The sequence below is a fragment of the Molothrus aeneus genome, chromosome 31 (genome assembly GCF_037042795.1).
Source record: "Molothrus aeneus isolate 106 chromosome 31, BPBGC_Maene_1.0, whole genome shotgun sequence".
NCBI classification, from domain to species: Eukaryota; Metazoa; Chordata; class Aves; order Passeriformes; family Icteridae; genus Molothrus; species Molothrus aeneus.
This window is the reverse complement of record NC_089676.1, coordinates 221,186-241,349: the sequence shown is the minus strand read 5'-3', so window position 1 is coordinate 241,349 and position 20,164 is coordinate 221,186. Positions and strand designations below refer to the sequence as shown.

The window sequence follows — 20,164 nt, the reverse complement described above, 5'->3', positions numbered from 1 at the left end:
GCAGCTGGGGCTGCCCCTGGATCCCTGGCAGTGCCCAAGGCCAGGCTGGACAGGGCTGGGATGGTGGAAGGGTCCCTGCCATGGCACTGGAGGAGTTTTTGGGTCTATTCCAACCCAAACCATTCCATGGTTCTATGGTTCCATTGCCCCAAAATCCCCTTGCACTAAACTGGGTGGGATGAAGATCTGAACCTCCTGAGCTCCCCAATCTTTGGATGCTTGGATTAAACACATGAAAATGTATTGTTTATTTATTGTGTTTAATAAGATTGATTGTGTTTGATCTGTGGCTGTGGCTGCCCCTGGCAGTGCCCAAGGCCAGGTTGGACACTTGGGAACCCCCTGGGATGGTGGGAGGGGTCCCTGCCATGGGACTGGAGGAGTTTTAAACCCAAACCATTCCATGGTTCATGAGAACAAGAGAATTCCCCCTACCATAAATCCCCTTGCACCTAAACTGGGGGGGTGAGGAGCTGAACCTCCTGAGCTCCCCAATTTTTGAACATTTGGGATTAAACACATTAAACAGATTTCCCAGAGCAGCTGGGGCTGCCCCTGGATCCCTGGAAATGTCCAAGGCCAGCTTGGACAGGGCTGGGATGGTGGAAGGGTCCCTGCCATGGCACTGGAGGAGTTTTTGGGTCTATTCCAACCCAAACCATTCCATGGTTCCATGGTTCCATTGCCCCAAAATCCCCTTGCACTAAACTGGGTGGGATGAAGATCTGAACCTCCTGATCTCCCCAATCTTTGGATGCTTGGATTAAACACATGAAAATGTATTGTTTATTTATTGTGTTTAATAAGATTGATTGTGTTTGATCTGTGGCTGTGGCTGCCCCTGGCAGTGCCCAAGGCCAGGTTGGACACTTGGGAACCCCCTGGGATGGTGGGAGGGGTCCCTGCCATGGGACTGGAGGAGTTTTAAACCCAAACCATTCCATGGTTCCATGAGAACAAGAGAATTCCCCCTACCATAAATCCCCTTGCACCTAAACTGGGAGGGAGTGAGGAGCTGAACCTCCTGAGCTCCCCAATTTTTGAACATTTGGGATTAAAGACATTGAACAGATTGCCCAGAGCAGCTGGGGCTGCCCCTGGATCCCTGGGCCCTGAGGGTTGGATGAGCCTGGCTGGGAGCCGGGGAAGCTCCGGGAAGGTTTTTCCGTCCGCTCCGAGGGGTCCTGGAGCTCCTCCCGCGCCTGAACCCGTGGAGAAGCTTCCAGGCCTTTGGGACGGGTTGGGGTCCGCAAGAGTGGGAAATGAACAGAGAATAGAAAATAGTGGAGTTCTTCACGGGCTTTGGCGAGCTTGGGAATTGCTTTTTAGGGTTTGGGGATTTTTTCTCTTAGGGTTTTGGGATTTTTTTTAGAGTTTTGGGATTTTTTTAGGGTTTTGGGGATTTTTTTTTAGAGTTTTGGGATTTTCTTTAGAGTTTTGGGAATTTTTTTTAGGGTTTTGGGATTTTTTTTTGACTTTTGGGACTTTTTTAGACTTTTGGGATTTTGTTTTAGGGTTTTGGGGATTTTTTTTCAGAGTTTTAGGACTTTTTTTTTTTTTAGACTTTTGGGATTCTTTTCAGACTTTTGGGAATTTCTTTTTTAAAGCTTTGGGATTTTTTTAGACTTTTAGGAATTTTTTTAGAGTTTTGGGATTTTTTTTAGGGTTTTGGGAATTTTTTTAGGGTTTGGGGATTTTTTTAGGGTTTTGGGATTTTCTTTAGAGTTTTGGGTTTTTTTAGGGTTTTGGGGATTTTTTTAGGGTTTTGGGGATCTTTTTTTAGAGTTTTGGGATTTTTTTTAGGGTTTTGGGAATTTTTTTAGAGTTTTGGGATTTTTTTAGGGTTTTGGGATTTTTTTTAGGGTTTTGGGATTTTTTTAGAGTTTTGGGATTTTTTTTAGGGTTTTAGGAATTTTTTTAGAGTTTTGGGATTTTTTTAGGGTTTGGGGATTTTTTTTTAGAGTTTTGGGATTTTCTTTAGAGTTTTGGGATTTTTTTAGACTTTTGGGATTTTTTTTAGCGTTTTGGGGATTTCTTTTTTAGAGTTTTGGGATTTTTTTAGGGTTTTGGGGATTTTTTTTTAGAGTTTTGGGATTTTCTTTAGAGTTTTGGGAATTTTTTTAGGGTTTTGGGATTTTTTTAGGGTTTAGGAATTTTTTTAGTGTTTAGGAATTTTTTTTAGAGTTTTGGGATTTTTTTAGGGTTTTGGGAATTTTTTTTAGAGTTTTGGGATTTTTTTTAGGGTTTTGGGATTTTTTTAGGGTTTTAGGAATTTTTTTAGAGTTTTGGGATTTTTTTTAGGGTTTTGGAATATTTTTTAGACTTTTGGGAATTTTTTTTTTTAGAGTTTTGGGATTTTTTTTTAGAGTTTTAGGATTTTCTTTAGACTTTTGGGAATTTCTTTTTTAAAGCTTTGGGATTTTTTAGAACTTTTAGGAATTTTTTTAGAGTTTTGGGATTTTTTTAGAGTTTTGGTTTTTTGTTTTTTTAGAGTTTTGAGATTTTTTTTAGAATTTAGGGAATTTTTTTAGAGAATTTTGGTCTTTTTTCTTTAGAGTTTTGGGATTTATTTTTAGAGTTTTGGGAATTTTGTTAGAATTCAGGGATTTTTTTTTAAATTTTGGGAATTTTTTTTAAAGAATTTTGGTCTTTTTTCTTTAGAGTTTAGGGATTTATTTTTAGAGTTTTGGGATTTATTTTTAGAGTTTTGGGAATTTTGTTAGAATTCAGGGATTTTTTTTTAAATTTTGGGAATTTTTTTTAAAGAATTTTGGTCTTTTTTCTTTAGAGTTTAGGGATTTATTTTTAGAGTTTTGGGATTTTTTTTAGAGCTCAGGGATTTTTTCTTTAATTTTGGGATTTTTTAAAAAGAATTTTGGTATTTTTTTCTTTAGAGTTTTGGGATTTATTTTTAGAGCTTTGGGATTTTTTTAGAGTTTTGGGATTTTTTTAGAATTTTGCGATTTTTTTTAGGGTTTTGGAATTTTTTTTTTTTTAGAGTTCGGGGTTTTTTTAATTTTGGGATTTTTTAAAAGAATTTTGGCATTTTTTCTTTAGAGTTTTGGGATTTATTTTTAGAGTTTTGGGAATTTTTTTTTTTTAGAGTTTTGGGGGGTTTTTTTGGGTTTTTTTTTTGAGTTTTGGGATATTTTTTTAGAGTTTTGGGATTATTTTTTTTGTTTTTAGAGCTTTGTGATTTTGGTGTGGAAGTAGATGGGAGGATGGAGGATCCTGGGCGTTGTCCGAGCTTCTCCTGCAGGTGATGAATGAGGACCGAAATTGCACCTGCCAGGCCCTGAAGGAACCCACAGAAAAGATGGGGAGAGATTTTTGTGAGGGCCTGGAGTGACGAAGGACAAAGGGGGGGATGGCTCCAAATGCCAGAGGCGAGGCTGCGATGGGATTTTGGGCAGGAATTCCTGGGGAGGCCCTGGCACGGAGAATTCACCGCCCGGGGTCTCGGGAATTGCCCAAAGCCGGGTCGGACCCCGGGGTTTGACCCCTGCCATGGCCGGGATTTGAGGCCCTTCCCACCCAAACCATTCTGGGATTGTGGAGCAGATTTTCCAATTTGATGCCCGGTCAAACACAGAGGTTTATTCAATGCTGGTATTTCCCCTTCATTTCCACGTTTCACCGGGACTGATCAGGATTCTCCATCCCTTTCAGTGATTTATAAACATTTAATGTGTTTATCAGGGGAATAATCAGAGTTATTGAGCAGTTGGCTGAAGCTATTCAATCGCTGATTATCTGCTGCTTCTTGTGCAGAATGTGAAAGGGAATTTCTCTTCACCCTTCTCTGCTGGACTCCTGCATGCAGCCTTTCAAAACCGGCGGGTTTCGGGTTCTTACCCCATTCAGCCTGAGGGAAACAAAAGGATTTGCATCATAAAAGGAGGGGAAAAAAGAAAGAAAAAAGCGTGAACAGAATGGGTTCCGCAAGCCATGAAAAGAGAAATGGTTTTGTGGAGAGCATGGAAGCTCAGCCCCAGCTCTCTTCCCACTGTTGGGAGGGAGGAAAGTTTGACAGGAAAATCTCACAGATGCGTGGCTTGGCAGAAAGATCTGTGAATGCAGAACCTGAGAGTGAAACAGAGATGGAAGCAAGTTCTGATACAGGAGAAAAGAATTGCAGAGCCAGTCTGACTGGATAAGCAAGGAGGCCAAGGGTATTTTATGTTGGTTAGAAGGGGTTTTATGGCTTAGAGCAAAGGATAAACCCACCCCAGACAAGAAGATGTTTTTACCAAGCACAAAGATAGCACAGGCAAACAAGGCAGCAAAGTTGCAAGTAGAAAAAAGGTCTCAGAATCTTCTACTGCAAGAAAACTGAAAAACAACTTCTGGCTTAAACCTTAATGTACTGACTGTTAGTGATTGGAGAACAGCAACATGAATATGGTAATTATAGCAGTTATGATGGGCTAGAGATAAAAGTAAGGTATAGATTGGTTCTACTGTGTGAAGATGCTCAGCAGAGAAAAGTTTATAATGCAGTGTAACCAAAAGAAGAGTTTTAATGCATTGTGAGCAAAAGGAAAGTTTACAATGCATTGTGAGCAAAAGGAAAGTTTATAATGCCTTGTAACCAAAAGGAAAGTTTATAAAGTATTGTAACCAAAAGGAAAGTTTATAATGCAATGTAACCAAAGGAAAGTTTACAATGCCTTGTAAGCAAAAGGAAAGTTTACAATGCAGTGTAACCTAAACCAAAGTTTATAATGCCTTGTAACCAAAAGAAAAGTTTATAAAGTATTGTAACCAAAAGGAAAGTTTACAATGCCTTGTAAGCAAAAGGAAAGTTTACAATGCAGTGTAACCTAAACCAAAGTTTAGAATGCCTTGTAACCAAAAGAAAAGTTTATAAAGTATTGTAACCAAAAGGAAAGTTTACAATGCCTTGTAACCAAAACCAAAGTATAGAATGCATTGTAACCAAAAGGAAAGTTTACAATGCCTTGTAACCAAAACCAAAGTATAGAATGCATTGTAACCAAAAGGAAAGTTTACAATGCCTTGTAACCAAAAGGAAAGTTTACAATGCAGTGTAACCTAAACCAAAGGGTGTCCAGGCCTGCCTGCAGCTGGAGCTGGCAGCTGTGGGCACAGCTCTGTCGCTCCTGCCCCTGCACTGCTGGCACTCCTGGAGCCAATAAATTTCCCAATAAATTTCCCAATAAATTTGCCAATAAGTTCATTTCGAGTCTCCCATTCGGGCTCTGTCCGGCTCCGGGTCCCTCCTCCTCCCGCCCCGCTCCCGCCCCGTTTCCCGGGCGCGGTCACCGCCGCGGCCCCGCCCGCGCCTCCTCCCTGCCATGAACAGACCCGATCTGGGGGCTCTTGGAAACACCAGGATTCATTTTATATAGAAATAGAAATATAAACCGATAAATAAATAGAGAATGTTACAGTAATAATGTGTATATATATTAAAAATGTGTGTATATATAATGTATGATTGTAATTTTAAACTAATGTGTATATATAATGTATGTATGTAAATAAAAATAAATATATATAATGTTATAATAATAATGTGTGTATAGATATTCAAAATGTATATATAAAATGTATACATATAATGTTAAAATACAAATGCATATTTATGTGCATATATATAAAATATTACCATGTACATATAATGCATATATTATATATGTTAAATAATGTGCGTGTATATATATAATGTGCATATATATAATATTAAAATGTATATATAAAATATATATAGTTTAAAAATAATGTATATTTATGTGCATATATATATAAAATATTAAAATGTACATATAATGCATATATAATGTAAAAATAATGTTTAAAACATAATGTGTAGATACATAATGTGTGTATCCAATGTGTCTAATATTTTATATCTATAAAATATTAAAATGTACATATAATGCATATATAATGTAAAATAATGTTTAAAACATAATGTGTAGATACATAATGTGTGTATATACACAAAGATACAAAAATGTATATATATAATATATAATATATATATAATGTCTATATAATCTTAAAATAATAAAACATATGTGTATATCTGTAAAAATATTAAAATGTATATGTATATAATGTGTATGTATATAATGTATATATGATGTTAAAATAATAATAATATATGTATATAATGTGCATATATATATGAAATGTGCATATATATATATATAGAGTATATATATATATATAGAGAGAGAGAGAGTATATATATATATATATATATAGAGTATATATAAAATGTGCATATATATGATGTGTGTGTATCTATATATAACTTTGCTTTTATTTCTGCTATTACCAAAACCTCAGCCCCAGCAGCAGTGGGGGCTGATTTGGTTCTGAGAGAGTTCCTTGGTCCCCCGGGATAACACCCAGTGGCCATGAGAGGAGGACCCTGCTACAGATCTGGACATTAAAAAATGTACAAAATGTACAAAAAAAGTATATATATAATTTATATATAATGTATATATTACGTTAAAATAATAAAATATATAATGTGTGTATTTCTGTAAAAATATTCAAATGGATATGTATATAATGGATATGTATCTAATGTGTATATGATGTTAAAATAATAATGTGTGTATATATAGTGTATATATATCATGTGCATATATATAATATAATGTAATGTAGTGTAATATTATATTATATTATATTATATTATATTATATTATATTATATTATATTATATTATATTATATTATATTATATTATATTATATTATATTATATTATATTATATTATATTTTTAATATATATATATATAATGTCTGTGTATCTATATATAACTTTGCTTTTATTTCTGCTGTTACCAAAACCTCAGCCCCAGCAGCAGTGGGGGCTGATTTGGTTCTGAGAGAATTCCTTGGTCCCCCAGGACAACAACCAGTGGCCATGAGATGAGGACCCTGCTACAGATCTGGACATTAAAAAATGTACAAAATGTACAAAAAAAGTATATATATAATTTATATATAATGTATATATAACGTTAAAATAATAAAATATATAATGTGTGTATATCTATAAAAATATTAAAATGGATATGTATATAATGTGTATGTATATAATGTGTATATGATGTTAAAATAATAATGTGTGTATATATAGTGTATATATATCATGTGCATATATATAATATATAATATAATATAATATAATATAATATAATATAATATAATATAATATAATATAATATAATATATATTATATATTATATATTATATATTATATAATTATATAATATATAATATATAATATATAATATATAATATATAATATATAATATAATATAACACTACATTACATTATATTATATTATATAAAATATATAATAATATATATAAAATATATAATATAATATAATATAATATAATATAATATAATATAATATATATTATATAATATATAATATATAATAATATAATATATATAACATTACATTACATTATATTATATTATATTATACTATATTACATTATACTATATTATATTATATTTTTTATTCATATATATATATATAATGTGTATCTACCTAACTTTGCTTTTATTTCTGCTATTGCCAACACGTCAGGCCCAGCAGCAGTGGGGGCTGATTTGGCTCTGAGAGAGTTCCTTGGTCCCCCAGGACAACACCAGTGGCCATGAGAGGAGGGCCCTGCCCCAGGTCTCCGACCCTCAGCAGCAGCTGCAGAAGGTGTGGGCAAGAAAAGAAGAAAATGTGGAGCAAGGCCCAGGCTGGAGGCCATAAAGAGGAGCCAAAAGCACAGCCCAGAAACAGGAACGCTCTAAAAGGGCATTCCCCAAGGAGGGGCCATGTAAAACAGCTGCTGGAACATGCAAACTAGATCATGAATATGCATAAGGCATATGAATATGCAAAATGCTGTCACGGAGAAGGTATTTAAGGGGTATCCCTGAAGGTGATGTGTGCTCCTGGCCGAGTGCTTTATAGAAATCTCTGCTTTATTGTCTTTGTCTCCTACTGTCCTTCCTTAAACTTTTCCAATTGTTTAACTGGGTTAAATTCTCCTGTGTAAATGCTCACAGCTGGGTGGGGGCAGCTCACCGGCCACAAATTGCCCAGGGATTCTTCTGGAAAGGCTAAAGAAACTCAGAGAAAAGAATTGGAAACAATTCTTATAAACATTCTTATTGTTCATCGTTAGAAACAATTCTTAGAATTGTAAACAATTCTTAACTCGCTGCACCTGGTGTTATGAACACGAGGAATGTGTCATGGAAATATATTCACCAAAATTATTATATTATATTATATTATATTATATTATATTATATTATATTATATTATATTATATTATATTATATTATATTATATTATATTATATTATATTATATTATATTATATTATATTATATTATATTATTTCTTTATAGATAATATATTATTATCTATTATATAATTCTATAATTCTATATTATAATAATAATATACAACTGTATAATATATTATATATAACATATATAATTTTAAACATATAGACATAAGACAGACATTGAGAGAGACATGGAATTAGAAATAAGTTTTAAAGGGTAGTTTTGTCAATGAGATTAAGATCATTTTGGAAAAATGGAATTAGGAAAGATGTAATTGGATTTACCAGAGGTAATTTTAGATTATTGGTTTTAAGGGATTTTTAGTATAATGTAGTTAAAGGTGATCAATTAATGAACACTTATAATGTATTTTAATGAAGAAATAGTTGGGGTTTGATTGTGAGGGTGTAAATGATAATATTTGTATTGTCTCACCTTCCACATGAAACTAAAAATGGAACAAAAGTTTTGAAAACTCCTCTCAGCTCCCAGCCCCATCTCTGGGTCAGAAAAAGGCAAAATCTGAGAAATGACCTCAGGCAGCTCCTGCTGCCCTCCTTGGACAATCACCACAGAGAAAACAAAGGTGGAAAATGTTCTTATTTCAACAAATCAGCACCAGACTCACAGAAATTTTAGGCTTTGCACCACTTCAATGCCATTTTCCCCCAAATTTACAAGGCCACAATGAACCTTCCTCCTTCAGCAGCCTCAGGCTGAGCAACCCCACCACAGACTGAGACATCCAAAGCAAAGGTTTGTATTGAAAATTATATATATTGTGTCAAATAAAGCCATTGTTCTGTGTACAAATTTATACATGACAAAAAATAAAACTCTTTGAATAACACTGTGTGAAAAATAAACCAAAAAACCAAAACCAAAAAGTGCTGGCTGCTGTTCTGCTCTATGAATTCTAGAAGCAACAGGCATTCATTAGTAAACACCTAAACTGCACTGCAGGACTCAGGTAAGGCACAAAATTCGATTTTTAGGGGTGAAAATAATTCTCTTTTCCTCTGCCAGGCTCCTTTAGCTGCTGGGGATTTTAAGGAAAAGCACTGGAAAATGCAGCATCAGGCTCTGAACCACCTGACAGACCCAGAAAATGCTCCAGAGCCACTTCTCAGCTCCTTCCTCCTCCTCTTCCTCCAGTTTTTGGCCTTTCATCTGAGTTTTAGGCAGCTTTTAATCCAAAAATGAGAACAGCACTGATGGCTGCTCACACAGGAAGGTGGGAGAGTCTGGAATTCTGAACAATCTGAATTCTCCTCAGGCATTTTCTGGATTCAATCTCAATTCTCCATTTCTTGATTCTGTGACTGAATTCTCCTCAGGCATTTTCTGGATTCAATCTCAATTCTCCATTTCTTGATTCTGTGACTGAATTCTCCTCAGGCATTTTCTGGATTCAATCTCAATTCTCCATTTCTTGATTCTGTGACTGAATTCTCCTCAGGCATTTTCTGGATTCAATCTCAATTCTCCATTTCTTGACTCTGTGACTGAATTCTCCTCAGGCATTTTCTGGATTCAATCTCAATTCTCCAAACCATTTCTTGACTCTGTGACTGCTGCCAGAGCACTGGGAGGAGATGAGAAATGGAAACAAATTGAAATGTTCAGCTCATCACAAAGCAAATATAAAATGCAGCCCCTGCCACATTTCTCTTCTGTTGAAGTTTTCCACAAAGAAAATATTCTTCAAAGCAACAGGCACAGGATTTCTTAGGTAACAAGGAGGTTTTTTACATACAGATGTATTTTTTTAATCCTCACTTCCTTTTCAACCCTTTCACACCTGGGTTTTCAGTCTGGATGGCACTGACAGTGCAGCACAGCTGATCAGGAAGAGATCACTGAAGTCTCATCAGCTCTTTCACTCTCCCAATGAAGCATCCCAGAGAATTTTCTGGAATTTTTTTCTCTGAACTTGGCTCAGAGAAACTGCTTTGAACCATGTCTGAGTGACCCAGCTGTGGCTGTCCTCTTGTTAAAATCCAGAGGAGCAGCAAGGACCTGCTCCCAAAACTGCTGTAAAACCCAGCAGCTCCAGGGCACAGGGTGCATCCAGGTGTGGAGCTTCTGCCTCACCTGAAAATCCTTCTTTAGAGCATCAAATTCCTTCTTTAGAGCATCAAAATCCTTCTTTGTGAGCATCAAAATCCTTCTTTAGAGCATCAAATTCCTTCTTTAGAGCATCAAATTCCTTCTTTAGAGCATCAAAATCCTTTAGAGCATCAAAATCCTTCTTTAGAGCATCAAATTCCTTCTTTAGAGCATCAAAATCCTTCTTCAGAGCATCAAAATCCTTCTTTGTGAGCATCAAATTCCTTCTTTGTGAGCATCAAATTCCTTCTTCAGAGCATCACAGAGTGCCTGGCTCACCTGCACAGATGAGATCAGCAAGGGAGGAGCTGCTCTGCTCCAGCAAAGCTCTGGGAGAGCCTCAGCAGGGTCAGGAAGGGCAGTTCTGGGCCCAGAGCCTCAGGATGAGCCTTTTTCTCTGCAAAACACCTCCCCAAAAATCACTGCTGCCTTTAGAATGGCACAGAACTGACTAGAGAAGCAAAATCCAGAGGAGGACCAAGGACCTGCTCCCAAAACTGCTGTAAAATCCAGCAGCTCCAGGGCACAGGGTCCCTCCATGTGTCTCACATCAAAATCCTTCTTTAGAGCATCAAAATCCTTCTTTAGAGCATCAAATTCCTTCTTCAGAACATCAAAATCCTGCCTTAGAGCATCAAAATCCTTCTTCAGAGCATCACAGAGTGCCTGGCTCACCTGCACAGGGCAGGAGCTGCTGGGCCTCCCTGCTCTCTCCAGCAATGCTCTGGGAGAGCCTCAGCAGGGTCAGGAAGGGCATTTCTGGGCCCAGAGCCTCAGGATGAGCCTTTTTCTCTGCAAAACACCTCCCCAAAGTCGCTGTTTCCCTTAGGGTGACACAGAGCTGACTGAAGAAGGCAGTGCCCCATTGCCAGCAGGATTTGGAACAGGGAGGCAGCTCCAAGCTGTGGTTTCTCCAGCTCATCCCACTCCAGGTGCTGTTTGCAGCAGGAAAATCCCATCCCAGGTGTTCCTGCACTGCTGCCAAGTCCCAGCTGCCTTCAGGACAAAGGGGGATGGAGTTTGGAAGGGGCTGCTCAGGAGGTGGTGCCGTCACTGTTGCTGGAGGTGTTTGAAGGACTGGATGTGGCCCTGGATGCTCTGCTCTGGGTGGTGCTGGGTCTCTGATCCCAGAGATCTTTCCAGCTGAAATGATCCTGTGATTCTGGCTCGTTTACATCCCTCCTACAGCACTGATCTCTTGGATGAAGTTGCACACAAGGATTCCACGTCCATTTTCCTGGAAAGAAATCTGTCCCACGAGGGCACAAGAAATTCGGTGACCTCCAAGGCCATGACACTTTGTTCAGCCTCTCACACTGTGGGCTGTCATTGTGGAGAGCAGCAAAATCCCCTTTTCCAACTGGGAAAACCACAGATTCAGTGAGGCTGGGTCCAACCCCAGGAATGTTTTGCACAGTTCAGCTCCCAGGGCGCTGTGACCAAGGACAAACACTCCAAAGTGCAGGGCCACCAACCCATGGGCCTTGCTGGCCAACACCTGCTGGGTCCAGTAAATAAAAATGACAACAAACAACGTACAACTGTCCCTGGGTGTGAAGTTCAACACCCAGAATCAAGGCAACAGGGTTCTAAACAAAGACAACTGGCAGGGTTAGGCATTCCCTCCCTCACAAAGTCCCCTCAGGTGTCACACGTCCCCTCAGCGTCATCACCGAGCTCCTCCGCCTACAAAAGGTCACAGCTTTTGTCCTGTTCTGCAGAGGAATTTGCTGTTCAAGTGACTGAATCCTTCTTCCTCCTAAAGGGGGACTTGAGTCTTTTCCAGACGCTGCTTTTGGGCTTGGATTTCTTCTCCATGGCCATCACGGCCTCCTTCTCCTTGCGGCGGATCTCGCGTACCAGCGCGTGGAACACGTCGTCGATGTAGTAGCGGAACGCGGCCGACGTCTCAAAGAAGGGGCAGCTGAATTCCCTGGCCAGGGCAGAGCCTTCCTCCTTGGACACCTGCAAAACAACAGCACAGCCTGGTCAGGGAGTCAAAGCCCAGAGTTTGTTGCTGTGCCTTGCCCTGGTTTGTGCTCCGAGCACAGAGCGTTTCCAGCCAGCTCCAAAGGTTTCCCAGGCTAAGGCAGAACCTTCCTCCTCAGACACCTGAAAATGAGGGCACACCCTGGTCAGGGAAGCCAAACTCCAGGAGTTTATTCCTTGTCCTTGCCCTGTTTTGCTCTCTGTCCCTCTGTATGGACACTCCAAGCCCCAGCTTGATTCCATTCAGTTCCAAAGGATGGATTCCAACCCTGCTAAGGCAGAGCCTCCCTCCTTGGACACCTGGAAATGAGTGCACAGCCTGCTCAGGGAAGCCAAACCCCAGCAATTTGTTTCTTCTCCTTTCCCTGTTTTGCTCTCTGTCCCTTGCTCCAAGCCCAGATCATTTCCATGCATCTCCAAAGGTTTCTGATGCTAAGGCAGAGCCTCCCTCCTTGGACACCTGACAATGAGTGCACAGCCTGCTCAGGGAAGCCAAACCCCAGGAATTTACTCTTTTGCTGTTTTGCTCAGTGTCCCTGTGCTCCAAGCCTCAGCACAGACTGCTTCTACCCAGTTCCAAAGGATTCCAAAGGATGGATTCCACCCATGCTAAGGCAGAGCCTTCCTCCTCGGACACCTGGAAATGAGTGCACAGCCTGCTCAGGGAAGCCAAACCCCTCATGCCTTTGCCTTTCCCTGTTGTGCTCTCTGTCCCTCTGTATGAACACTCCAAACCCTACCACAGATCATTCCCAGCCAGCTCCAAAGGTTTCCCATGCTAAAGCAGAGCCTTCCTCCTTGGACACCTGGAAAATGAGGGCACACCCTGGTCAGGGTTCCAACAGATTTTGTTTCTCTTAAACTTCAAGGTCTTTAGCATGTGATGTTACACACTTCTATTCAAACTCCACACCCATATTCCCAGTTCTGTCCTTCATTTTTGGAAGCCTTCTCCATGGCCTCAGGTGAAGTGCAGTGTTCTCTTGCAGATATTTTTTCTCTTAAACTCTAAGTTTTCCACCATGGGATATTACACACTTCTATTACAACTACACACTCCTAATCTCAGTTTTGTCATTCAATTTTGGAAGGCTTCAGGTCAAATGCAATGCTCTCTTGGGGGTCAGTGCCTGGCAGCACAGAGAGTTTAAAATTCTCAGTCACCAGGGTTATGACAGACTTTGTTTCTCTTAAACTCAGAGTTTTACCATGTGATATGGTAAAAACTTCAAACTGCACACTCATACTAGTTCTACCATTCAATTTTGGAAGCCTTCTCCAGGGCCTCAGGTCAAATGCAGTGTTCTCTTGTTCACAGAAAGTTGAAAATTCTCAGTAACCAGGCTTCCACCAGACTTTGTTTCTCTTAAACTCTAAGTTCTTTACCATGTGATATCAACTCCTCACCCATAATACAGCTCTATCACTCAATTTTGGAAGGCTTCAGGTCAAATGCAGAATTCTCTTGTTCTGTCAGCACAGAAAGTCGAAAATTCTCAGTAACCAGGCTTCCACCAGACTTTGTTTCTCTTAAACTCTAAGTTCTTTACCATGTGATATCAACTCCTCACCCATAATACAGCTCTATCACCCAATTTTGGAAGGCTTCAGGTCAAATGCAGCATTCTCTTGTTCTGTCAGCACAGAAAGTCTAAAATTCTCACTAACCAGGGCTCCAGCAAAGAACATTTTGTTTCTGTGACTGCTACAGGCACCTGTTTACCACCACACTCTGCGTAAAAGCAGCGCCGCTCTCAGCGCTGAAACAACCCAACAAAACACCGAGGAAAGGACAAACCCCTCTGGCTCCAGTGCCCTTCCCACGAGGAGCAGCTGCTGAGGAAGGGCTCCCCGAGGCCCTCACCTGGCGCAGCTGGGTCAGGTCAGACTTGTTGCCCACCAGCACCACGGGGGTGTCGTCGGTGCGGCGCACGCGGTAAATGAGCTGCTTGAACTCGCGCACCTCGTGGAAACTGCGCCGGTCCGTGATGGAGTAGCAGATGATGAAACCTTCTCCTGCCCTCATGTACTGGTCCCTCATGGCTGTGAACTCTGCCTGCAAACACAAAATGGCATTTGAGCTCCATACAGATCCAGGGGTGTTTGAGCTCCATGCAGATCCAGGGGTGTTTTAGTTCGTATTTTCAAATTTTCAGTGATAAATGGAATTGTGGGCATGTGCTCTCTGTTGATGGAGTGACTTCAATTATTCTTTCTTTGCTTAAGAAGGCAAAAAGCCCAGATGTTTCTCTCCTCAATTTGATACAAAGACTCCTCATAGGACTTCACCTCAGACCTGGAGCTGCCTGACTGGAGGTCCCACCTGGGTAATTCACTAGAAAAAGGAGAGAACAAAGGAAATAATCCCTTTTGGGGGGTGTTTCAGCAGGAGCAAGGACCCCTTGACCCTGGCTCGGTTTTTCTCTGTAAGAGCTTTTTTATTTTGCCTCTTATTAAACTTTTTTCTGTTTCCAACACTACCTCAGAAGCCATCCTGTTAATTTTATGCCATTTGGGGCAACTGGGCTATCTCAGGTGAGAGGAGAGGAGAAGAGAGGAGGGAAGGGAAGGGAAGGGAAGGGAAGGGAAGGGAAGGGAAGGGAAGGGAAGGGAAGGGAAGGGAAGGGAAGGGAAGGGAAGGGAAGAGAAGAGAAGAGAAGAGAAGAGAAGAGAAGAGAAGAGAAGAGAAGAGAAGAGAAGAGAAGAGAAGAGAAGAGAAGAGAAGAGAAGAGAAGAGAAGAGAAGAGAAGAGAAGAGAAGAGAAGAGAAGAGAAGAGAAGAGAAAAGAGAAGAGAGGAGAAGAGAAGAGAAGAGAAGAGAAGAGAAGAGAAGAGAAGAGAAGAGAAGAGAAGAGAAGAGAAGAGAAGAGAAGAGAAGAGGACCTATCACATAATGACTTCCTGGTTTTCTCACCACACCTGATTTTTTCTCCAAACCCAGCTGTGTGAACACCTGGGTGTCAATGTCCCCACCCCAGAAACCAGGACATGTTTGGGATGGTCCCCAAATCTCCCCTGACCCAGAAACCCCACTGACACACGATTTACCAGCAGCTGGTGGTTGGTTGGTTTGGGTTTAGGTGTTTTCTCTGATTTATTAAGTGCAGAGATGTGGATGTTGAGAAGTGGTCAGAGAAGAAAGTCAGATAAACTTTCCTCTGTGAAGTTTTGGGAAAGTTCAGAGAAGGAATTCAAACAATTCTCAATCTTTGCAGCTGCTGTTGTTTACTTGTGAGAGGTGCAAGAAGGGGCTGCTCCTGATTAGACAATGGTGGGAGGGGTGTGGACTGAGGACTCACCGGCTCCACCTGAATCACAACTGTCTATAAAATTATCTGGTTTCTAATAAAATTGCATTTTACCCTCTGAGACCCAGGAGCCTTTGTGCCACTTTATTCATCCATCCTCAATACAACAGCAACAAAGAGAGTTACAGTACTTAGAGGTTTTACTTAATATAGGTTTTTAAATTTTGTTTGCAATAATTTGTGACTTAGATAATGAAGAGAATAAACACTTGAATAATTTACTAATGTATTCTGTAAATATTTTTAATTTTGTAGAGCTTTTGTAGAGCTTGACTTAAAGGTTTTACTTAGTATAGGTCTTTAAAACTTAATTTTGTTTGCAATAATTTGTGACTTAGATAATAAATAAACACTTGAATAATTTCATAAATAAAATAAATTATATATTATTACATTATTATATTATATATATAATATATAATATATTATATTAATATTATTATATTATATATAATATAATATATTAATATTATTGCATTAATATTAATATATCAATATTAGTATATTAATATAAATAAATTAGCATTAGTATATTAATATATAATATAATATATATTGTATAATATATTTATATATATTATATTATATATACTATATATTATATATAATATATTATATTAATGTATTAATATTAATATATTAATATTAATATTATATTATATATTATAATTATATTATTATGAATAATTTCATAAATAAAATAAAGTATCCTGTAAATCTTTTGAATTTCATAAAGCTTAATTAAGGTAATCTTTTTTTAAAGGTAAATAGATAATTCCAAAGTTTTGGTTTGTTATAGTTAGCAATCTCATTCTGGTTTTAATTATAATTTGTTATTTTTATAGTTGTAAAACTTGGTTCTTTTTTATTGATGGTTGGAACTGAAAAGGTAAATTGAGGAGTATTTTTTGAATGTTGAAAAAACACTATTTAAAGTTGATGAGTTTCTTGGAATTACTGAAAGAGAAGGAAGTTTAGCTTGTAGATGTTTCATGTTTTTTATGATTTTGTTGATCTTCTTGAGGTCTTTAGGTGAACCAGGTGCTGCTGGTTCAGCAGAGCCACAGCTCCAGGGCTCGGTTTGCAATAAAACCAAGCCAATAAAATAAAACATAACCATTCCTCATGCAGGATTTCTGTCCCTCCAGCTGATCACTACAGGCTGCTCCGCTGCTCTCAATTCTCCTGGCATTGCTCACATACCTGTCCTGCTGTGTCCAAAATATCCAGGTTGGCAGGCTCGTCGTCGATGCGGATCCGGATTTTATAGGCATCCTCTGCATCCCCAGGACATCAAAAAATTGCGATATAAGGACAACATTCATCAGAAAATGCTACCCCAGGACCACCCAGCCTGCCAGGAGCACTGCACTACCTCAGTCTGAGCTTTGTTTCAATTAAATCAAGTTAAATTTCTAACTGTTCTGCTGTGATTTAACATTCCACGTGCAAAAATCGTGTGCCCACAGCACAGAAATTCATTTTGGTCACCCTGGTGGAAAACACAGAGGAATAACATTTTGTTTTCCTCAAAGCCAGAAAAGATCTGTGATTCAAGGGAAGAACTTGTCACCAATGAATGCTGATTTCTTAGAATATATAATTTCTTAAAATTATAATGCATATCAGCAAAATATATGAAACATTACATATGTAAATGTTATATATTATATATGTAAATATTATTTATAAACACCATATAAAAATGATCTGTCTACAAATATATAAATACACAAATATTCTGTCCCTCTCAACACTGCCACACTTTAAGAACCCATTCTCAGCAAGAATTTGGCTTTTTTTCCCTCCACTTTTCCTTCCACTGGCTTGGTTCAGGTTTCTCCTGGAGAGAAACCTGAGGTTCTACAGCACCAGAGTGAGCTTTTGAGCACTTTCACCCCTCTCAATTTCTCAAACACAGAGAACAATTTGGCCTGACAAGTGAACAGCAAAGAGCTGACCACAGCACAGAGCCTGGATTTTATGAATAGAGAACTAAAATGGCTGAGCAGCATTTTCAGACCCTGTCTGCCAACACAGACAGACACAGGGCATGCCCTGAATGGATGGATGGAAAATGATTAAAGGGCTGAAACTCAGGATTCACACCCTACTCTCAGAACTCTCAAATCACAGAAACACAGAGAGGGCTCAGGTTGGAAGGGACCACAGCAGATCAGCTGCAGGGACATCCCAGGGCACAGGGCTGTTGCAGGTGGCTCTGGGATCCCCAGGCAGGGACATCCCAGGGCTGTTGCAGGTGGCTCTGGGATCCCCAGGCAGGGACATCCCAGGGCTGTTGCAGGTGGCTCTGGGATCCCCAGGCACGGAGGCTCCACAGCCTCTCTGGGCTCTGCTCAGGGCTGGCACTGCCCAGGGCAGCAGTTCTGCCTCCTGGCCAGGGGCAGCTCCTGGGCTCAGGCCCTGCCCGTGCCTCTGGGGCCATTGCTGGGCCTGGAGCAGAGCCTGGGGCTGCTCTGACCTCTGCACACAGGGACAGACTGGGACAGACAGACTGGGACAGACAGACTGGGACAGACAGACTGGGACACCCAGAGACACCCATGGAAACCCAGAGACACCCAGGCCCTTCAGCATCTTTGTCACCCTGCAGGAGCTCCCTGGCCCTGCTGTGCTGAGGGTGCCAGAGCTGGGCACAGCCCTGCAGAGGTTCAGAATGCTCCGGCTGATGAGTGATCAGAGATCAATCTACAGCCAGATATACAGATATCTTTGAATTGAATACTTTAAAGCAATGGACTGTTACAGCTTGACCTGCCAAGAGAATGAATGAAAAGAGATTTTCCTCACCGATGGTGGGATCATGATCCTCTGGGAAGCGGTGACTGATGAACTGCATGGTCATGGCTAGAAGCAGAAACCAGGGAACAACTGAGCAGCTCAGCTCCCCTGATCGTTACCCCAGAGCCCCGGCACAGACCCAAACCGAGCACGGCCCGCACCGAGCGGGGGCTGCCCTCGGCCCGGGGATGCTCCGCCCGTGTCCAAAGGCGGGACCAGCTCCGGGACGCGGCCAGAGGCGGAAAGCGATGAGCGGGACACCTCGGGAGGGGCCGGGACAGCCCGGCGGGAACAGCCTGGGATGGGCCGGGACACCTCGGGACGGAGGAGCCGTGATGTCCCAAGAGGGGTCCGGACACCTCGGGAGGGGCCGGGACAGCCCAGCGGGGATACCCCGGGATGGGCCGGGACATCTCGGGAGGGGTCAGGACAGCCCGACGGGGAGACCCCGGGAGGGTCGGGACACCTCGGGAGCGGCGGCACCGCGCCCAGAACGGGGCTCCGGTCAGGGAACGCGGCTCCCCCCGGCCCTGCGGGGTCCCGGGGCCGGCGGCGGCCGCAGCCCCGCACTCACCGCTCTTGCCGACGCCTCCCGCGCCCAGCATCACCAGTTTGTACTCGCGGGACTGCCCCGGGGCTCCGCCGCCGCCCGGGCGGGCTCCGGGATCCATCGCCGCCCCCTCAGCGCTGCCCCGGCCCCGCTCGCAGCGACACCGAAATGGCGGCGGCTCCTCCGCCTCAGCGCCCGCCCGGGCCCGCCCCGGCCGGGGAGCGCAGCGGGCGGGGCCCGACGGCGGCTCGGCGGGGACAGGACGGGACCACAACGGGACACGGCGGGGACACAACGGGACACGGCGGGGACACAACGGGACACGGCGGGATCAGGACCGGACACGGCGGGGACACAACGGGACATAGCGGGGACACGGCGGGGACCCAAGGGGCACAGGACGGGACACGATGGGACACGACGGGACACGGCACTGCCCTCGGGACCCCCAGCCCCGGGACTCCTATCCCGGATCTCGGGGTCTCTGTCAGCTCCCGGCTCCCCTCCCACCTGCACTCCCTGCCCCATCCCCAGCACCCAGGGACTCGCCCCAGCTCCGAACGCCCTCTCCAGCCCCTCGGTTCCCCCCAGCCCGAACCCCTCTCCCAACCCCTCCACCGCCGGGGATCCCCCGATCCTTGGGGACCCCCAGCCCTGGACCCCCTCCCACCCCCGTGGGCTCCTCCAGCCCCAGAACTTCCCCACAGCTCCTTGGCCCCAAGGCTCCCCCCAGCCCTGCATCCCCCCCACCCTTATCACAGGCTCCAAACCTCGGGGATTCCCCGATCCTTGGGGACCCCCAACGCCGGACCCCCTCCCACCCCCGTGGGCTCCCTCAGCCCCAGAATTTCCCCACAGCTCCTTGGCCCCAGGACTTCCCCAACCCTTCATCCCTCCCATCCTTATCACAGGCTCCAAACCTCACCCAAAGCAGCAGCAGGAAGCAGAATATTTATACATTTATTTATAATGAAAGTATGGTTCTAATTATTTACAACACATGGGGAAGCCGAGGTTTGTACAGGTGAGGCATCCCTGGCTGCAGCAGTGACTCAG

General features: G+C 41.9%; 1 protein-coding gene across 1 annotated transcript; it reads right to left on the bottom strand.

The window, feature by feature from the left end:
- Window positions 1-8,933: 8,933 nt before the first annotated feature.
- RIT1 (Ras like without CAAX 1) lies at window positions 8,934-19,272 on the bottom strand. The gene is made up of 5 exons (XM_066568197.1): window positions 19,133-19,272; window positions 18,568-18,624; window positions 16,960-17,033; window positions 14,314-14,505; window positions 8,934-12,425 (listed from the first exon to the last, which is right to left on the bottom strand). The coding sequence occupies exons 1-5, from the start codon at window positions 19,227-19,229 to the stop codon at window positions 12,195-12,197; spliced, it is 651 nt and encodes a 216-aa protein (XP_066424294.1). The 5' UTR covers window positions 19,230-19,272; the 3' UTR covers window positions 8,934-12,194.
- Window positions 19,273-20,164: the final 892 nt, after the last annotated feature.